Source organism: Scyliorhinus canicula, chromosome 19 (genome assembly GCF_902713615.1).
Source record: "Scyliorhinus canicula chromosome 19, sScyCan1.1, whole genome shotgun sequence".
In the NCBI taxonomy this organism is placed as follows: Eukaryota; Metazoa; Chordata; class Chondrichthyes; order Carcharhiniformes; family Scyliorhinidae; genus Scyliorhinus; species Scyliorhinus canicula.
This window is the reverse complement of record NC_052164.1, coordinates 15464582-15478076: the sequence shown is the minus strand read 5'-3', so window position 1 is coordinate 15478076 and position 13495 is coordinate 15464582. Positions and strand designations below refer to the sequence as shown.

The 13495-nt window shown below is 46.4% G+C and overlaps 1 protein-coding gene across 1 annotated transcript in view; it reads right to left on the bottom strand.

Annotated features, from left to right (window-relative positions):
• psmd3 (proteasome 26S subunit, non-ATPase 3) overlaps positions 1–13495 on the bottom strand; it is a 30636-nt gene continuing 17141 nt past the window's right edge. Inside the window, exons 8-12 of the mRNA XM_038778971.1 lie at positions 11618–11737; positions 7084–7187; positions 5481–5636; positions 2053–2103; positions 1–370 (exon numbers count right to left, since the gene is read on the bottom strand). Of these exons, the coding sequence (XP_038634899.1) occupies positions 293–370; positions 2053–2103; positions 5481–5636; positions 7084–7187; positions 11618–11737 (509 nt within the window). The 3' untranslated portion in view covers positions 1–292. The remainder of the gene's footprint in view (positions 371–2052; positions 2104–5480; positions 5637–7083; positions 7188–11617; positions 11738–13495) is intronic.

Genomic DNA, 13495 nt, shown 5'->3' with positions numbered 1-13495 from the left:
TATTTGTTATCAGTTTTATTGACCATATATTCATCATCATTGTTTACAAAGTTTAAAGAGACAAAGGTAACTATTCCTAGGAAAACAACAGTGAATGAAAAGAAATAAAAGCCGGTAAACATATGTCAAACCGGGACAGAGTAATAACACTCCCATTCTCAAACATGCTGGCAGACTTGAGTCTATTAAAGGGTTTCGACCATACTTTAAAGTCACGATTCTGGCTTTATTTATTTCTACTGTTTGCAGTTACAGTATTCCAAATATTTCAGAATCAATATCCCACACAGTTTCATGGGAATCCATCATCATCATCCTCTGCCATTTCTTTCGCAAACTCCAGGTCTTGCTGTTCCCGCTCTCGCCGCTCCTGTGAGGCAGAGGGGGCATTTAAAATCTGTACAATATATGCACTTTTATTTTCCAGAGCTACAGATCTGAATCATGGCCCGTAAATTCCGAGCTCCCCAAGGGCGGATTTGGGGGATACCCCAAAGATGCGCTGGGGAATCCCGCTCGGATCTTTACAGTTAAGCATTTGCACATTGTTAAAGGGGTTCTTTTTTAAAAATATAAATTTGGTGTACCCAATTCATTTTCTCTTCCAATTAAGGGGCAATTTAGCGTGTTCAATTCACCTACCTTGCATATCTTTGGGTTGTGGGGGCGAAACCCACGCAGACACGGGGAGAATGCGCAAACTCCACACGGACAGTGACCCAGGGCCGGGATTCGAACTTGGGTCCTTAGCACCGTAGGCAGCAATGCTAACCACTGTGCCACCGTGCTGCCCTTGAAAATCGTACTCCTGGCCTTAAAAAGGTCACTCACTGTTTCACCGGGTACAGAATCGCAAACCGGATCTGTCTTCGATATAGAACTGCGTTGGCCTCGTTTAACCCGGCGAGCCATTTTGGCAGTTCCACTCCAATGTCCTGATTGATTCTGATCCTGTTCCCCACCCATTCCCAGTTCCAGTTCCTGGCCCACCGCAGGATCCTTTCCTCCTCCATAAATTTGTGGAGCCTCAGAATCCCCGTCCGTGGCTCTCGACTTCTGCTTTAGGGACCTGTGCGCACTATCCACCTCCGGGGCCTTGTTCAGCACCTCTTCTGCCACCAGACCCGCAAGCAACCTCGAGACATATCTCGTGGCACCCGTGCCTTCCGCACCTCCCCTTCCAATTCCACCTCCTTTAATTCCACCCTGAACCAAAGCAAACATGGGGAGAATGTGCAAACTCCACACGGACAGTGACCCAGAGCCAGGATCGAACCTGGGACCTCGGCACCGTGAGGCAGCAGAGCTAATCCACTGCGCCACCGTGCTGCCCGTTAAGGGGGTTCTAATTTCCTCTGGACAACTGTGCTGTGCTGGGCATCATCTGAAAATGCGACTTAAATTGTTACACTTTGGATGGTTACGATCTGGTTACTCTGAAAAAGTTACAAGAAATAAAAGCTTTTATAACTTCTGGGTAACTATCGTAAAGATCCACACTGACTGACTGGCCAACCCCCCCCTTCCCCCGGAGACTCGCTTAAACCCCCAACTATGCTGCCAGACTGGCTGAGATTTTCCAGCATTTTCCCTTTCGTTTCAGATTCCAGCATCCGCAGTAATTTGCTTTTATCCGATGTGCAGGGTAGGTGGATTGGCCACACTAAACTGCCGCCCCCCAATTTACAAAAAATTATTTAAAAACAAATTCCCTTCTGGAGGATCATCTCTAAATCAGTGCTTCCAGATACTCTCTCCTGTTGTTTCTCCACCGCCCCCACCACCCCTTACGTCAAAACTCCAGGCAGCTTCCCTATAATCATTGTTACTTTCATCAATTTATAAGGACCAGCCATATAAATACCGTGTCTACAAAAGCAGGTCAGAGACTGGGAATTCTGAGGCGAGTAAATCACCTCCTGGCTCCCCAAAGCCTTCCACTATTTACACAGCACTTTCGCAAGAGAAATTACAGATGGGACACAATTGGTAGCCTAGCCAGCGACGCTCGCATCTCTGAAATAATTTTAAAAAAAACAATGCCAATCTCACCTCAGCTGACTCCAGGTCTTTGTTGTATGATTTGGGTGGGAATCGCATTGCCTGTAAAACAAATGGACATTTGAGATTTCTGTAGGTTCAAAATAATAAATGCTCTGAACGATAAATTCGTCTTTACATTCTGATGCGATAGAATTGCCTTGGGGCACATCATGTCCAAAGATGTGCAGGTTAGATGGATTTGTCATGTTAAATTTCTCCATACTGCTGGACAAACTCATCATGGCGTTCGTATGGGGGGGTAAAAATGCTAGGATCCCAAAGAAGGTCTTACAAAAAACAAAAACCAGGGGAGGGTTAGCCCTCCCGAATCTACAATTCTACCACTGGGCAGCAACAGCCGAGCGAGTAAGGGGATGGATCCAGGAGCCAGAAGCTGAGTGGGTGCGTGCGGAGGAGGCCTCCTGCATGGGAACCTCCCTCCGGGCCCTCGCCACGGCAGCACTCCCATCCCCACCCAAAAAACACTCCAGCAGCCCAGTGGTGACAGCCACCCTCCAATCCTGGAACCAACTGCGGCAGCAACTTGGCCTGACCAAAATGTCGAACAGGGCTCCCATCTGCAACAACCATAGGTTCAAACCAGCACTGACCGACGCCACCTTCAAAAGGTGGAGGCAGGACGGGGGGGACACTGACAGTCAGGGACCTATACACGGACGACAGGATCGCAACACTGGACGAACTGACAGAGAAATTTCAGCTAGCTGGGGGGAACGAGCTACGGTACCTGCAGCTCAAAAACTTCCTACGAAAGGAGACAAGGACGTACCCACAACCGCCACGACAGACACTACTGGAAGACCTACTGGACGCAAGTATCCTAGAGAAAGGGAACTGTAGTGACATGTATGACCGACTGGTAGATAGGGACGACACCGTACTGGACGCAACAAGGAGGAAATGGGAGGACGACCTGGGGATGGAGATCGGGTGGGGACTCTGGAGCGAAGCACTGCATAGGGTCAACTCCACCTCCACGTGCGCAAGGCTCAGCCTGACGCAACTAAAAGTGGTACATAGAGCCCACTTAACAAGAACCCGTATGAGTAGGTTCTTCCCGGAGGTGGAAGACAGATGTGAACGGTGCCAAAGAGGCTCGGCCAACCACGCCCACATGTTCTGGTCCTGCCCCAGACTCGTGGAGTACTGGACAGCCTTCTTCGAGGTAATGTCCAAAGTGGTGGGAGTGAGGGTGGAGCCATGCCCGATAGTGGCGGTCTTCGGGGTTTCAGAACAGCCAGATCTATTCCTGGGGAGGAGGGCGGATGCCCTTGCCTTTGCCTCCCTGATCGCCCGCCGTAGAATCCTGTTTGGCTGGCGGTCAGCAGCACCGCCCAGAGCTGCGGACTGGCTGTCCGACCTCTCGGAATCTCTCCAAATGGAGAAAATCAAATTTGCCATCCGAGGGTCGGACGACGGCTTCCACAGAACGTGGGAGCCATTCATGCAACTGTTCCGGGACCTATTTGTGGCCAATGTACAAGAGGAAGAATAGTCGGGGGAAGGTAGCGGGAGGGGGGGGGGTGGGGGGGGGGGGGGGGGGGCTACAGGTTCGTTACGGGGGTTCGATGGCTAGCTAAGGCCCAAAACCAAGCTAAATAAACATGTTGAGGGGGGGGGGGGGGGGGGGGGGGGGGGGGGGGGGGGGGGGGGGGGGGGGGGGGGGGGGGGGGGGGGGGGGGGGCGCAGTTACTACTACGAAGATGCTTACCTGTAAATATGTATGTTAATTTTTGCGTGTTTGTTTTTGTTTGTTTTTTTTTTTGTTTCTCTCTCCTAACAATTTGTAATTTGTTCAATATAAAATACGAAAACTGAATAAAAACATTTATAAAAAAAAAATTTCTCCATACTGTCCAAAGATGTACTGGTTAACTGGGGTTATGGGGATCGGGTATAGGGTGGGAGTGTAGGCCTAGGTAGAGTGCTCTTTCGGAGGGTCGGTGGGGATTCGATGGGCCAAATGGCCTCCATCTACACTGCAGGGATTCTATGGGCTCTGTTAGCACAAGAATCAAAGTGCTGATAATTTTTCTCCCGCCAGACCTAAATACTTTTCATCACAGAGCACTAAATGTGTTGGGTCAGTCAAGCGCTTTGTGACTACAGAGGTCGCTTGATTCAAAGCCATTAATCTCAGCGCTGCCGTCAAGATGTAGCACTGAGCCACAGCACTAGCCTTCAAATACGATAACTTTTAAAGAATATGTCATCAATTGTTGCAAAATAATCTTGTCACATAATTCTTTTAGTGAACAGAAATATTTTTGTGAAGTAGACAGTGGAAGTTAAAGAATAAAGACAGTTGCTAGAGAATCAGATTCTACCAATCCATATAAACTGCACCACCTGGATGGGTTCCTCCCTCATCGGGACCGAAGGCATAGGAGCCATATCACTGGACTATTCACCCAGAGGTAGAGAGATTACTTCATTTCCCACCAAGGTAGCTGGGGAATTTAATTGTTACTAATTAAATAAATCTGGAATTAATCTTTTTTAAAAACGGGTAGCGTACCCGCAATGGTGACCATGTAACTCGCAGATTGTCATACGAACACATCTGGTTCACAAATATCCTTTAGAAAAAGAAATCTAGGGGCGGCATGTGGCGCAGTGGTTAGCACTGGGACTGCAGCGCTTGGGACCGGGGTTCGAATCCCGGCCCTGGGTCACTGTCCGTGTGGAATTTGCACATTCTCCTCATGTCTGCGTGGGTCTCACCCCCACAACCCAAAGATGTGCAGGTTAGGTGGATTGGCCACGCTAAATTGCCCCTTAATTGGGGGGAAAAAAAATTGGGTACTCTAAATTTAAAAAAAAAAAGAAATCTCGGCGCCGAGGGTCCCAGGTTCGATCCCGGCTCTGGGTCACTGTCTGTGTGGAGTTTGCACATTCTCCGTGTTTGCGTGGGTTTTGCCCCCACAACCCAAAGATGTGCAGGGTAGGTGGATTGGCTATGCTAAATTACCCCTTAATTGCAAAAAAAAATGAATTGGGTCCTCTGAACAAGGATGCTCACCTTCTCAAGGGCAACTAGGAATGGGTAACAAATGCTGGCCTTGCCAGCAACACACACATCCAAATAGAAACAAATACACTCACTCCCTCACACAAATTCTGCACAGGCTTCAGGTCTAGAAGCAGAAATGGTAGTAGAAAGAATATGCAGGAGTATTTTTTCCTGAGAAGAGCACTTGGTCTATGTGAGCAATAACCCAAACAGCCATCTTAATGAGATGTTGAGTTGACCAATGCAAATTTTAAAAATGGCTGAATTATGTATCACTCCAATCTGAAAGCTATGGATCAGAAATAATTCTATATTCATGTCAGTCTTAGTTGTTCACTTCTCATCCTAAAAGTTCAATTCAATCAATCAACTATGGAAAGAGCTAGGTGTCTTTTCGCCTTACTTTGACAGACATGTTGTGGATATCCAGACAGAAGGAGATTCTCTGGTGAAATGCCAGTTGAGGCTCTCTTGTGCCATAAATGTCGATGGTCTCTTTAGATTGGACGTATCCTCTCTCATGGTTAATAGATGCTTCAATCACTCCATCACGAATGGCCTGGTTAAAAAAGACAATTAGAATGACACATTCCCCCAACAACAACTTTCTCTCTTCCTATTCTGAAAGTGCTGTCTCCTGCTGGGTTTCGCAAATGTCTGAAGCTCCAAACTTTCTGACTTAAGTGGACACCCTTTGTGCGAGAGGCCAGAAAGTGAATGATAGCAGATGGTTCAAGAATGCTAGGTCACTACACTTTACAGTAGGAGTCACTGGATACCCATCGGATAATTTTCTCCCTGTTAACAAGAGGTCACTTGTAAAACTTGCTGGCACAATTACTTAAATTACTCGCCCATCATCAGACTTTGACTTTCTGCTCAGTCTACCATCAGAGCCTGCTCATTTTAATCACTGACTGCCTCCAAGACCTTTAATTCAAATGTTCACTATTTGGTCAGCAAAGCACTGGGTCATAACAACCAATGGAGAGGGAAAACAGGCAAAGTATAGATAAGCCTCTGCTCAGGGCGACTCCATTGCTGATGAAACTCCACTCCAAAACTTTCACTCAGAGAAGACCACCATCGTGCCAATTACCTTCTCTCCCCCCCCCCCCCCCCCCCCCCCCCCCCCCACACACACACACACACACCCCCCCCAATAATTTTTATTTTCCCATCACTCCTTCTTAGGTTTCAGTATCATGTTTCATTTTCTAACCAAGTGCTCAATAAACATTTATACCTGGGTGTTGGCAAGACCAACCCAGCCAGGGCAGCTATTTCCCTACTCCACAAAGAGGTACCACCTATAATAATAACAGAAAACAGAAAATGCTGGATCAACTCAGCAGGTTTGGCAGCATTGTGGAGGGAGAGACAGGGTCAATGTTTCGAAACTGCATGCTCTGAAGAAGAGTCGTATGGGATTCAAAATGTTTCTCTCTCCAAATGCTGCCAGACCTGCTGAGAACTTCCAGCATTTCCCGTTCTTATTTCAAATTTCCAGCATCCATAGTAGTTTGCTTTTAGCAAAGAATTGCTACCCTATGACATCTGGGCCTCATATAGGCCACCCATCAATTCACAGTAAAGTGGCCTTCCAACCCAGAGCTGGTTTAGTTCAGTGGGCTAGGCAGCTGGTTTGTAATGCAGAACAAGGCCAGCAGCTCGGGTTCACTTCCCGTACCAGCTTACCTGAACAGGTGCCGGAATGTGGCGACCAAGGGCTTTTCACAGTAACTTCATACTTGTGACAATAAAAGATTATTATTACATACTATAATCAAATTACAAGACAATGTTTGTTGGTTTAAGGGACATTCTAAAACCCTTTAATATTTTTATTGCAAAGTAAAAGATAGAAAATGTATAGCCAACCTGAAATGTGAATTTATATCTTTCGGATATTGATCGATCTACTGTCCACTAGCAGTATATTTTGTTTTTAATTTCAGATTTCTAGCAACCAAACTTTCTTTTCTAACACCTCCTATTGAGGTTACCTTGGCAACTATAAATTCAGCATCTTCAGGACTGTCCAGCTGCAGTTTCTGTGCTATGTCAGTGAGAGAGATGCGGGAGTAAGACAAACTAATCATCCTTACACCTGCAGGGGGGAAAAGAGAAGTCATTTTAAAACTTGTGCATGATTTTTATCTATTAGCAAGCATTAGCGAAACATACTAAAGGTATCAGGGTTTTTATTTTGATGGGCAGTGTATTAAACAGAGGAAACAGATTTATTTCAGCAGATAATCTGACAAGCTCTGCACTCTTGACCTCCCAATCTACTGCTTCCATCTCTCAGGCTCTCAATCCTGGTGCGCTCCTGCCCTTTCCCTCATTTTTCAATATTTTAAAATGCTGCCCCAACTCCCCAAGGATATCCTGTCTTAAAAGCTGCAATGATGGAATTAAAGATCCAGTTTCTACCCTGTGCTGCAGCTGCATTGAATAACGCACCAAATATATATTAAAATTAAACTGTTTACATTCTGGGCATCTGCAGTGACTCCTGAAAAAGCAGCACATTAATTTCCTGATGGTCTCTCCTGCCATTGCTCACAGGAAGCAAAGAGGCAACCAGAAATCAAATCTTCATTTCTTATTTTTTTTATTCATTCATAGGATGTGGGCATCACTGGCTATGACAGTAGTCATTGCCCATGCCTAATCACGCAGGAGAGCTGTCTTCTTCAAATGCTGGCTTCAATGTGGTGTAGGTATATCCAGGGTGCTGTAAGGAGCAGTTCCAGGATTCCGACCACTGACAGTGAAGGAACAGCGATATATTCCAAGTCAGGATGGTGAATGGAGAGGGCGGCATGTAGCGCAGTGGTTAGCACTGGGACTGCAGCGCTGAGGATCCAGGTTCGAATCCCGCCCCTGGGTCACTGTCCGTGTGGAGTTTGCACATTCTCCCAGTGTCTGCGTGGGTTTCACCCCACAACCCAAAAGTGGACTGGCCACGCTAAATTGCCCCTTAATTGGAGAAAAAAATAATTGGGTACTCTAAATTTATTTTAAAAAAAGGATGGTGAGTGGCTTGGAGGGAGACCTCCAGGTGGTGGTGTCCCGATGTATCTGCTGCCCTTGTCCTTCTAGATGGTGGTGATTGTGTGTTAGGATGGTGCTGTCTAAGAAAGCTTGGTGAGTTCCTGCAGTGCATCTTGCAGATGTTACACACGGCTGCTAATGTGCGTCATAGAATCCCGAAAGTGCAGAAGGAGGCCATTCGGCCCATCAAGTCTGCACCGGCCAATGAAAGAGTACACCACCTAAGCCCACTACCCGGCCCTGTTCCTCTAACCCTTTCGCCTAACCTACACATCCCTGGCCACTAAGGGACAATTTAGCATGGCTAATCCACAGAACCTGCACATCTTTGGACTGTGGGAGGAAACTCCCGGAGGAAACCCAAGCAGACACAAGGAGAAAAAGTGTAAACTTCACACAGTCACCAGAGGCCGGAATTGAACCCGGGTACCTGGTGCTGTGAGGCAGCATTGCTAACCACTGTGCCATCGTGCCCACTGTCGATGGAAGGAGTGAATTTTTGTGACTGGGTTGCCAATCAATGGGCTGCTTTGTCCTAGATGGTTTGGAGCTTCTCGAGTGTTGAAGCTGTCGTCATCCAGGTAAGTAAAGAATATGCCAACACACCCCTGACTTGTGCCTTGTCAATGGTGGATAGGCTTTGGGGAGTCAGGAGGCGAGTTACTTGTCACAGGATTCCTAGTCTCCGACCTGCTCTTGTAGCCACAGCATTTATATGGCTAGTCCAGTTCAGTTTCTGGTCAATGATAACCTACAGGATGTTGATAGTGGGAGATTCAGCAATAGCAATGTCATCGAATGTCAAGGAGTGATGGTTACATTCTTTCTTGTTGAAAATGGTCATTGCCGGTCACTTGTGTGGTATGAATGTTACTTGCCACTTGTCAGCCCAAGCCTGGCTATTGTCTAGGTCTTGCTGCATCTGGTCATGGACTGTTTTGGTAACTGAGGGGTCACGAATGGCGCTGAACATTGTGCAATCATCAGATGGTTGGGCCTAGGACACTATCCTAAAGAACCCCTGCTGCGATGTCCTGGAACTGAAATGATTGACCCCCAACTACCTCAACCATCTTCCTTTGTGCCAGGTATGACTCCAACCAATGGAGAGTTTCCCCCGATTCCCATTGACTCCGGTTTTGCTATGGCTCCTTCATGCCACAAAATCAAATGCTGCCTTGATGTCAAGGGCAGTCACTCTCACCTCACCTCTGGAATTTAGCTCTTTTGTCCATGTTTGAACCAAGGCTGTAATGAGGTCAGGAACTGAGTGGCCCTGGCAGAACACAAACTGAGCATCAGTCAGCAGGTTAGTGCTAAGAATGTGCCGCTTGATAGCACTGTTGATGACTCCTTCCATCGCTTTAATGATGACTGAGAGTAGACTGATTGGGCGGTAATTGGCCAGGTTGGAATTGTCCGGCTTTCTGCATCCAGGACATACTGGGGCAATATTCCACATTACTGGGTAGATGCCAGTGTTGTAACTGTACCAGAACAGCCTGGCTAGTGCCGCGACAAAGTCTGAAGCACAAGCCTTCAGTACTATTGCTGGAAGATTGTTAGGACCCGTAGCCTTTACAGTACCCAGTATCTTCTTTTGCACTGATGTGCTGGACTTCCCTCATTATTGAGGATGGGGATATCTGTGGAGCTTCCTCCTCTCCGATGAGTTGTTTAAATGTCCACCATCATTCACGGCTGGATGTGGAAGCACTGCAGAGCTTTGATCTGATCAGTGGGTTGTGGAATTGCTTAGTTCTGTCTATTACTTGCTGCGTATGTTGTTTGGCATGCAAGTAGTCCTGTGTTGCTGCTTCAGCAGGTTGACACCTCATTATGCCTGGTGCTACTCCTGGCATGTCCCCCTGCGCTCTGAAGTGAACCAGGGTTGATGGCAATGGTAGAGTGGGGGATATGCCAGTTTGTGATTGTGTGTAATTAACTTGTCAGTGAGTGAGCACGAGAGAGAGAGAGAGAGAGAGAGAGAGAGAGAACACCAAGCTTGTTTGTTCTGATATCTGAGCCATCACTATAAAGCTGGCAAACCATATGCTGTTCAGTCATCTGCTGCTGTTTGCTGGGGCTGGACAGCTGGTTTGCGATGCAGAACAAGGCCAACAGCATGGGTTCAATTCACGTACGAGGTGAAGTTATTAATTTTTTTTTAATTTAAAGGATCAATTCCTTTTTTTTCATGTAAAGGGCAATTTAGAGTGGTCAATCCACCTACCCTGCACATTTTTGGGTTGTGCGGGTGAGACATGGGGAGAATGTGCAAACTCTACACGGACAGTAACCCAGGGCCAGGATCGAATCCAGGTCCTCGGCGCCATGAGGCAGCAGTGCTAACCACTGTGCTACCATGCCGCCCCCTGAGGTTATTCATGAAGGCCCCACCTTCTCAACCTTGCCCCTCACCCGAGGTGTGGTGATGCTCAGGCTAAATCACCACCAGTCAGCTCCCTTCCTCAAAGGGGAAGGCAGCCTGTGGTCATCTGGGACTATGGTGACTTTACTTTGCTGTTTGAAGTTAGATTATGACACAGTTGAAATGTTTTTTTGTTTTGTTTTTTAAATTTAGAGTGCCCAATTCATTTTTTCCAATTAAGGGGCAATTTAGCGTGGCCAATCCACCTACCCTGCACATCTTGGGGTTGTGGCGAAACCCACGCAAACACGGGGAGAATGTGCAAACTCCACACGGTCAGTGACCCAGAGCCGGGATGGAACCTGGGATCTCGGCACCGTGAGGAACAGGGCTAACCACCGAGCCACCACGCTGCCCAATGTACAGTTGAAATGTTGACCACCTTATACAGCAGTCATTTATTTTTTTGGCATCTAGAGAGGCTTTTCTTAGACTGGGTCACGTTAAGTCAGAATATAAAATAAACTGATACCCTCTTCCAAGATCTGACATTGCACCTTAAGCCTCAGATATATTACTCCACTCATGAACTTTCTTTCACCCATACTACCAGTGATTGTGCGCTCTGAATGAGATTGCTAGTTTAATGCTAAATTAGAGTATCTGTTTTTGACCTTGCATCCACCCGAATCTAGATTTGTACAACTAGGAGAACCTTTAAATTATTAACTGCAACCTTATGTCAATCAAATGGACCGAGTGGACAGTGATGGCTGAGACTATTGTATTTTGTGCTGTTTTTACAGGTGCTCTTTTTATCATTGTTGGTAGAAGCAGGGGCATTGGCTAATTTCCCCCCTTTCTACTCAGGGATATTGAGAGTAATTTCCCAACTCGGACATGGACTGAGAATCAACCCGGATCAAATTTGTGGTTTGTGGCCCACAGCTGACCCCACTCCAGGAGACTCGAGCAAACCTAGGTGGAAAAAACAATAACTGAAAAATGAACTTTCCAGATTCGAAGCTCAATCAAGATAGTGCGCAAGCAGGTGCTAGATTAACAAAAAGGGGCAGCAAATGACAAATATTTTAATACTGAATTCTGACCTGTTTTGATGACATTGTGTCGCAGGCGGATGATCAGTGTGTAGGTGCCGTCAGTCTGAAACTTCTCACCAAACTGCTCTAAAACCTGGTTAAATTTGGCCAAGTTCCCAGTTCGCACAGCTGGTGGTGGAGAAGACAGAAATGTGAAGCAATTTGTCCTCATCGAGAACAAGGCAAGTACAGTTCGTTCGGGACAAATGATAACAGATTTAATTTTAAGTGCAGTTTTGTCCAATTGACATATTAGCAGTTCAAGGAAAATATCCTATTAAACTATGGCAACCAGAGAATAAAGAGAAAACAAACCTTTCTGTTACAAAACACCAGAGCAAATTCAGCGAAGAACACAAAAGAATAATGCTAAGACCCAATTAAAACAAATCAGATGTATTGCCAGTCATGATTGAGATCAAGCCTGAGGTTCCGAGATCAAAACTTTATACCACAGAAGTTTTAGCATTTCTGAAATTCAATAAAGGTGTCTGATTTGGCACTTAGTGCCATTCTAGTGGAAGGCACCATAAAACTTCTCCACGTTATCCAAGCTTTTTGGCTTTGCCGCCTCGTGGTTATGTATCACACAGCCTCAAGGGTCACAACATTCCTGTGGTCACTCTGAGCTCTCCGACCAATTTAGGGACAGGTTGTTCTGAGGCTTCACGTTCAGTCTCAATTGAGGCTGTTCTAAGTGATCACAATTCCGGCCAAAAATGATGAAATTTTGATCTCATCATAGAACCATAGAATTCCTAGTGAAGGAGGCCATTTAATCCATCAGGTCTGCACCGACCCTCTGAAAGAGCACCCTACCGTGGCCCACTCACCTGCCCTATCCCCGTAACCCCATCTAACCGGCACATTTTTGGACTGTGGGAGGAAACAAGAGCACCCGGGGAAGAACGTGCAAACTCCACACAGTCATTCAAGGCAGGAATTGAACCCGGATCCTGGCGCGGTGTGATAGCAGTGCTAACCACTGTGCCACCATGTCACCCTAAGCTGGTTTCAAAACCAGAGGCAGATGTACTAATTCATTGTGCCGTTAGCCCCATGCTGAATGGAAAAGCTGCTATTGTTTTAATAAACCAGCAGATGGCTGTCTTCTATCTGGCGTCAGATTATTATTTGAACAGACGCAATGCGCAAGGGTATGAGGGAAAGGCAGCGGAATGACACCAAGCCATAGTGTTCATTTGGAGAGCCGGTGCAGACACAGTGAGCCAAATGGCTTCCTTCTGCACCGTAACAATTCCGAGATTCTCTGTTGCTAATATGGTGTACAGGCATAAAAGAACATTTAGGGAGGTTAATGAAATCAAGAGCCCATTTAACCCCAACTAACAGGATTGCATCAAATTAATCACAGAGTTAAACAGCATAAATTGTAAACGAACTGTACTTGTTGGTACAATACATTCAACATCTCAAAAGACACAAGGTAAGAGTCACAGTCATCATGGCACATTTGGCCCATTGAGTCCATATGGACTAAAACAAACTCCTAATATAGTTTTGCCTTAATGCTGATTCCACAGCCTAATAATGTGGCTAAACTACTTCTATCCAGAGTTAATACTTCCTCTCGATATTGTATAGAGCAATTCTGTTTTTTTAATCATCTTTATTGTCATAAGTAGGCTTACATTAACACTGCAAGGAAGTTATTGTGAAATGCCCCACTTGCCACATTCCGGCGTCTGTTCGGGTACACAGAGGGAGAATTCAGAATGTCCAAATTACCTAACAGCACTTCTTTTGGGACTTGTGGGAGGAAACCAGAACACCCGGAGGAAACCCACGCAGACATGGGAAGAACGTGCAGACTCCGCACAGACAGTGACCCATGCTGGGAATTGAACCTGGGACTTTGGAGCTGTG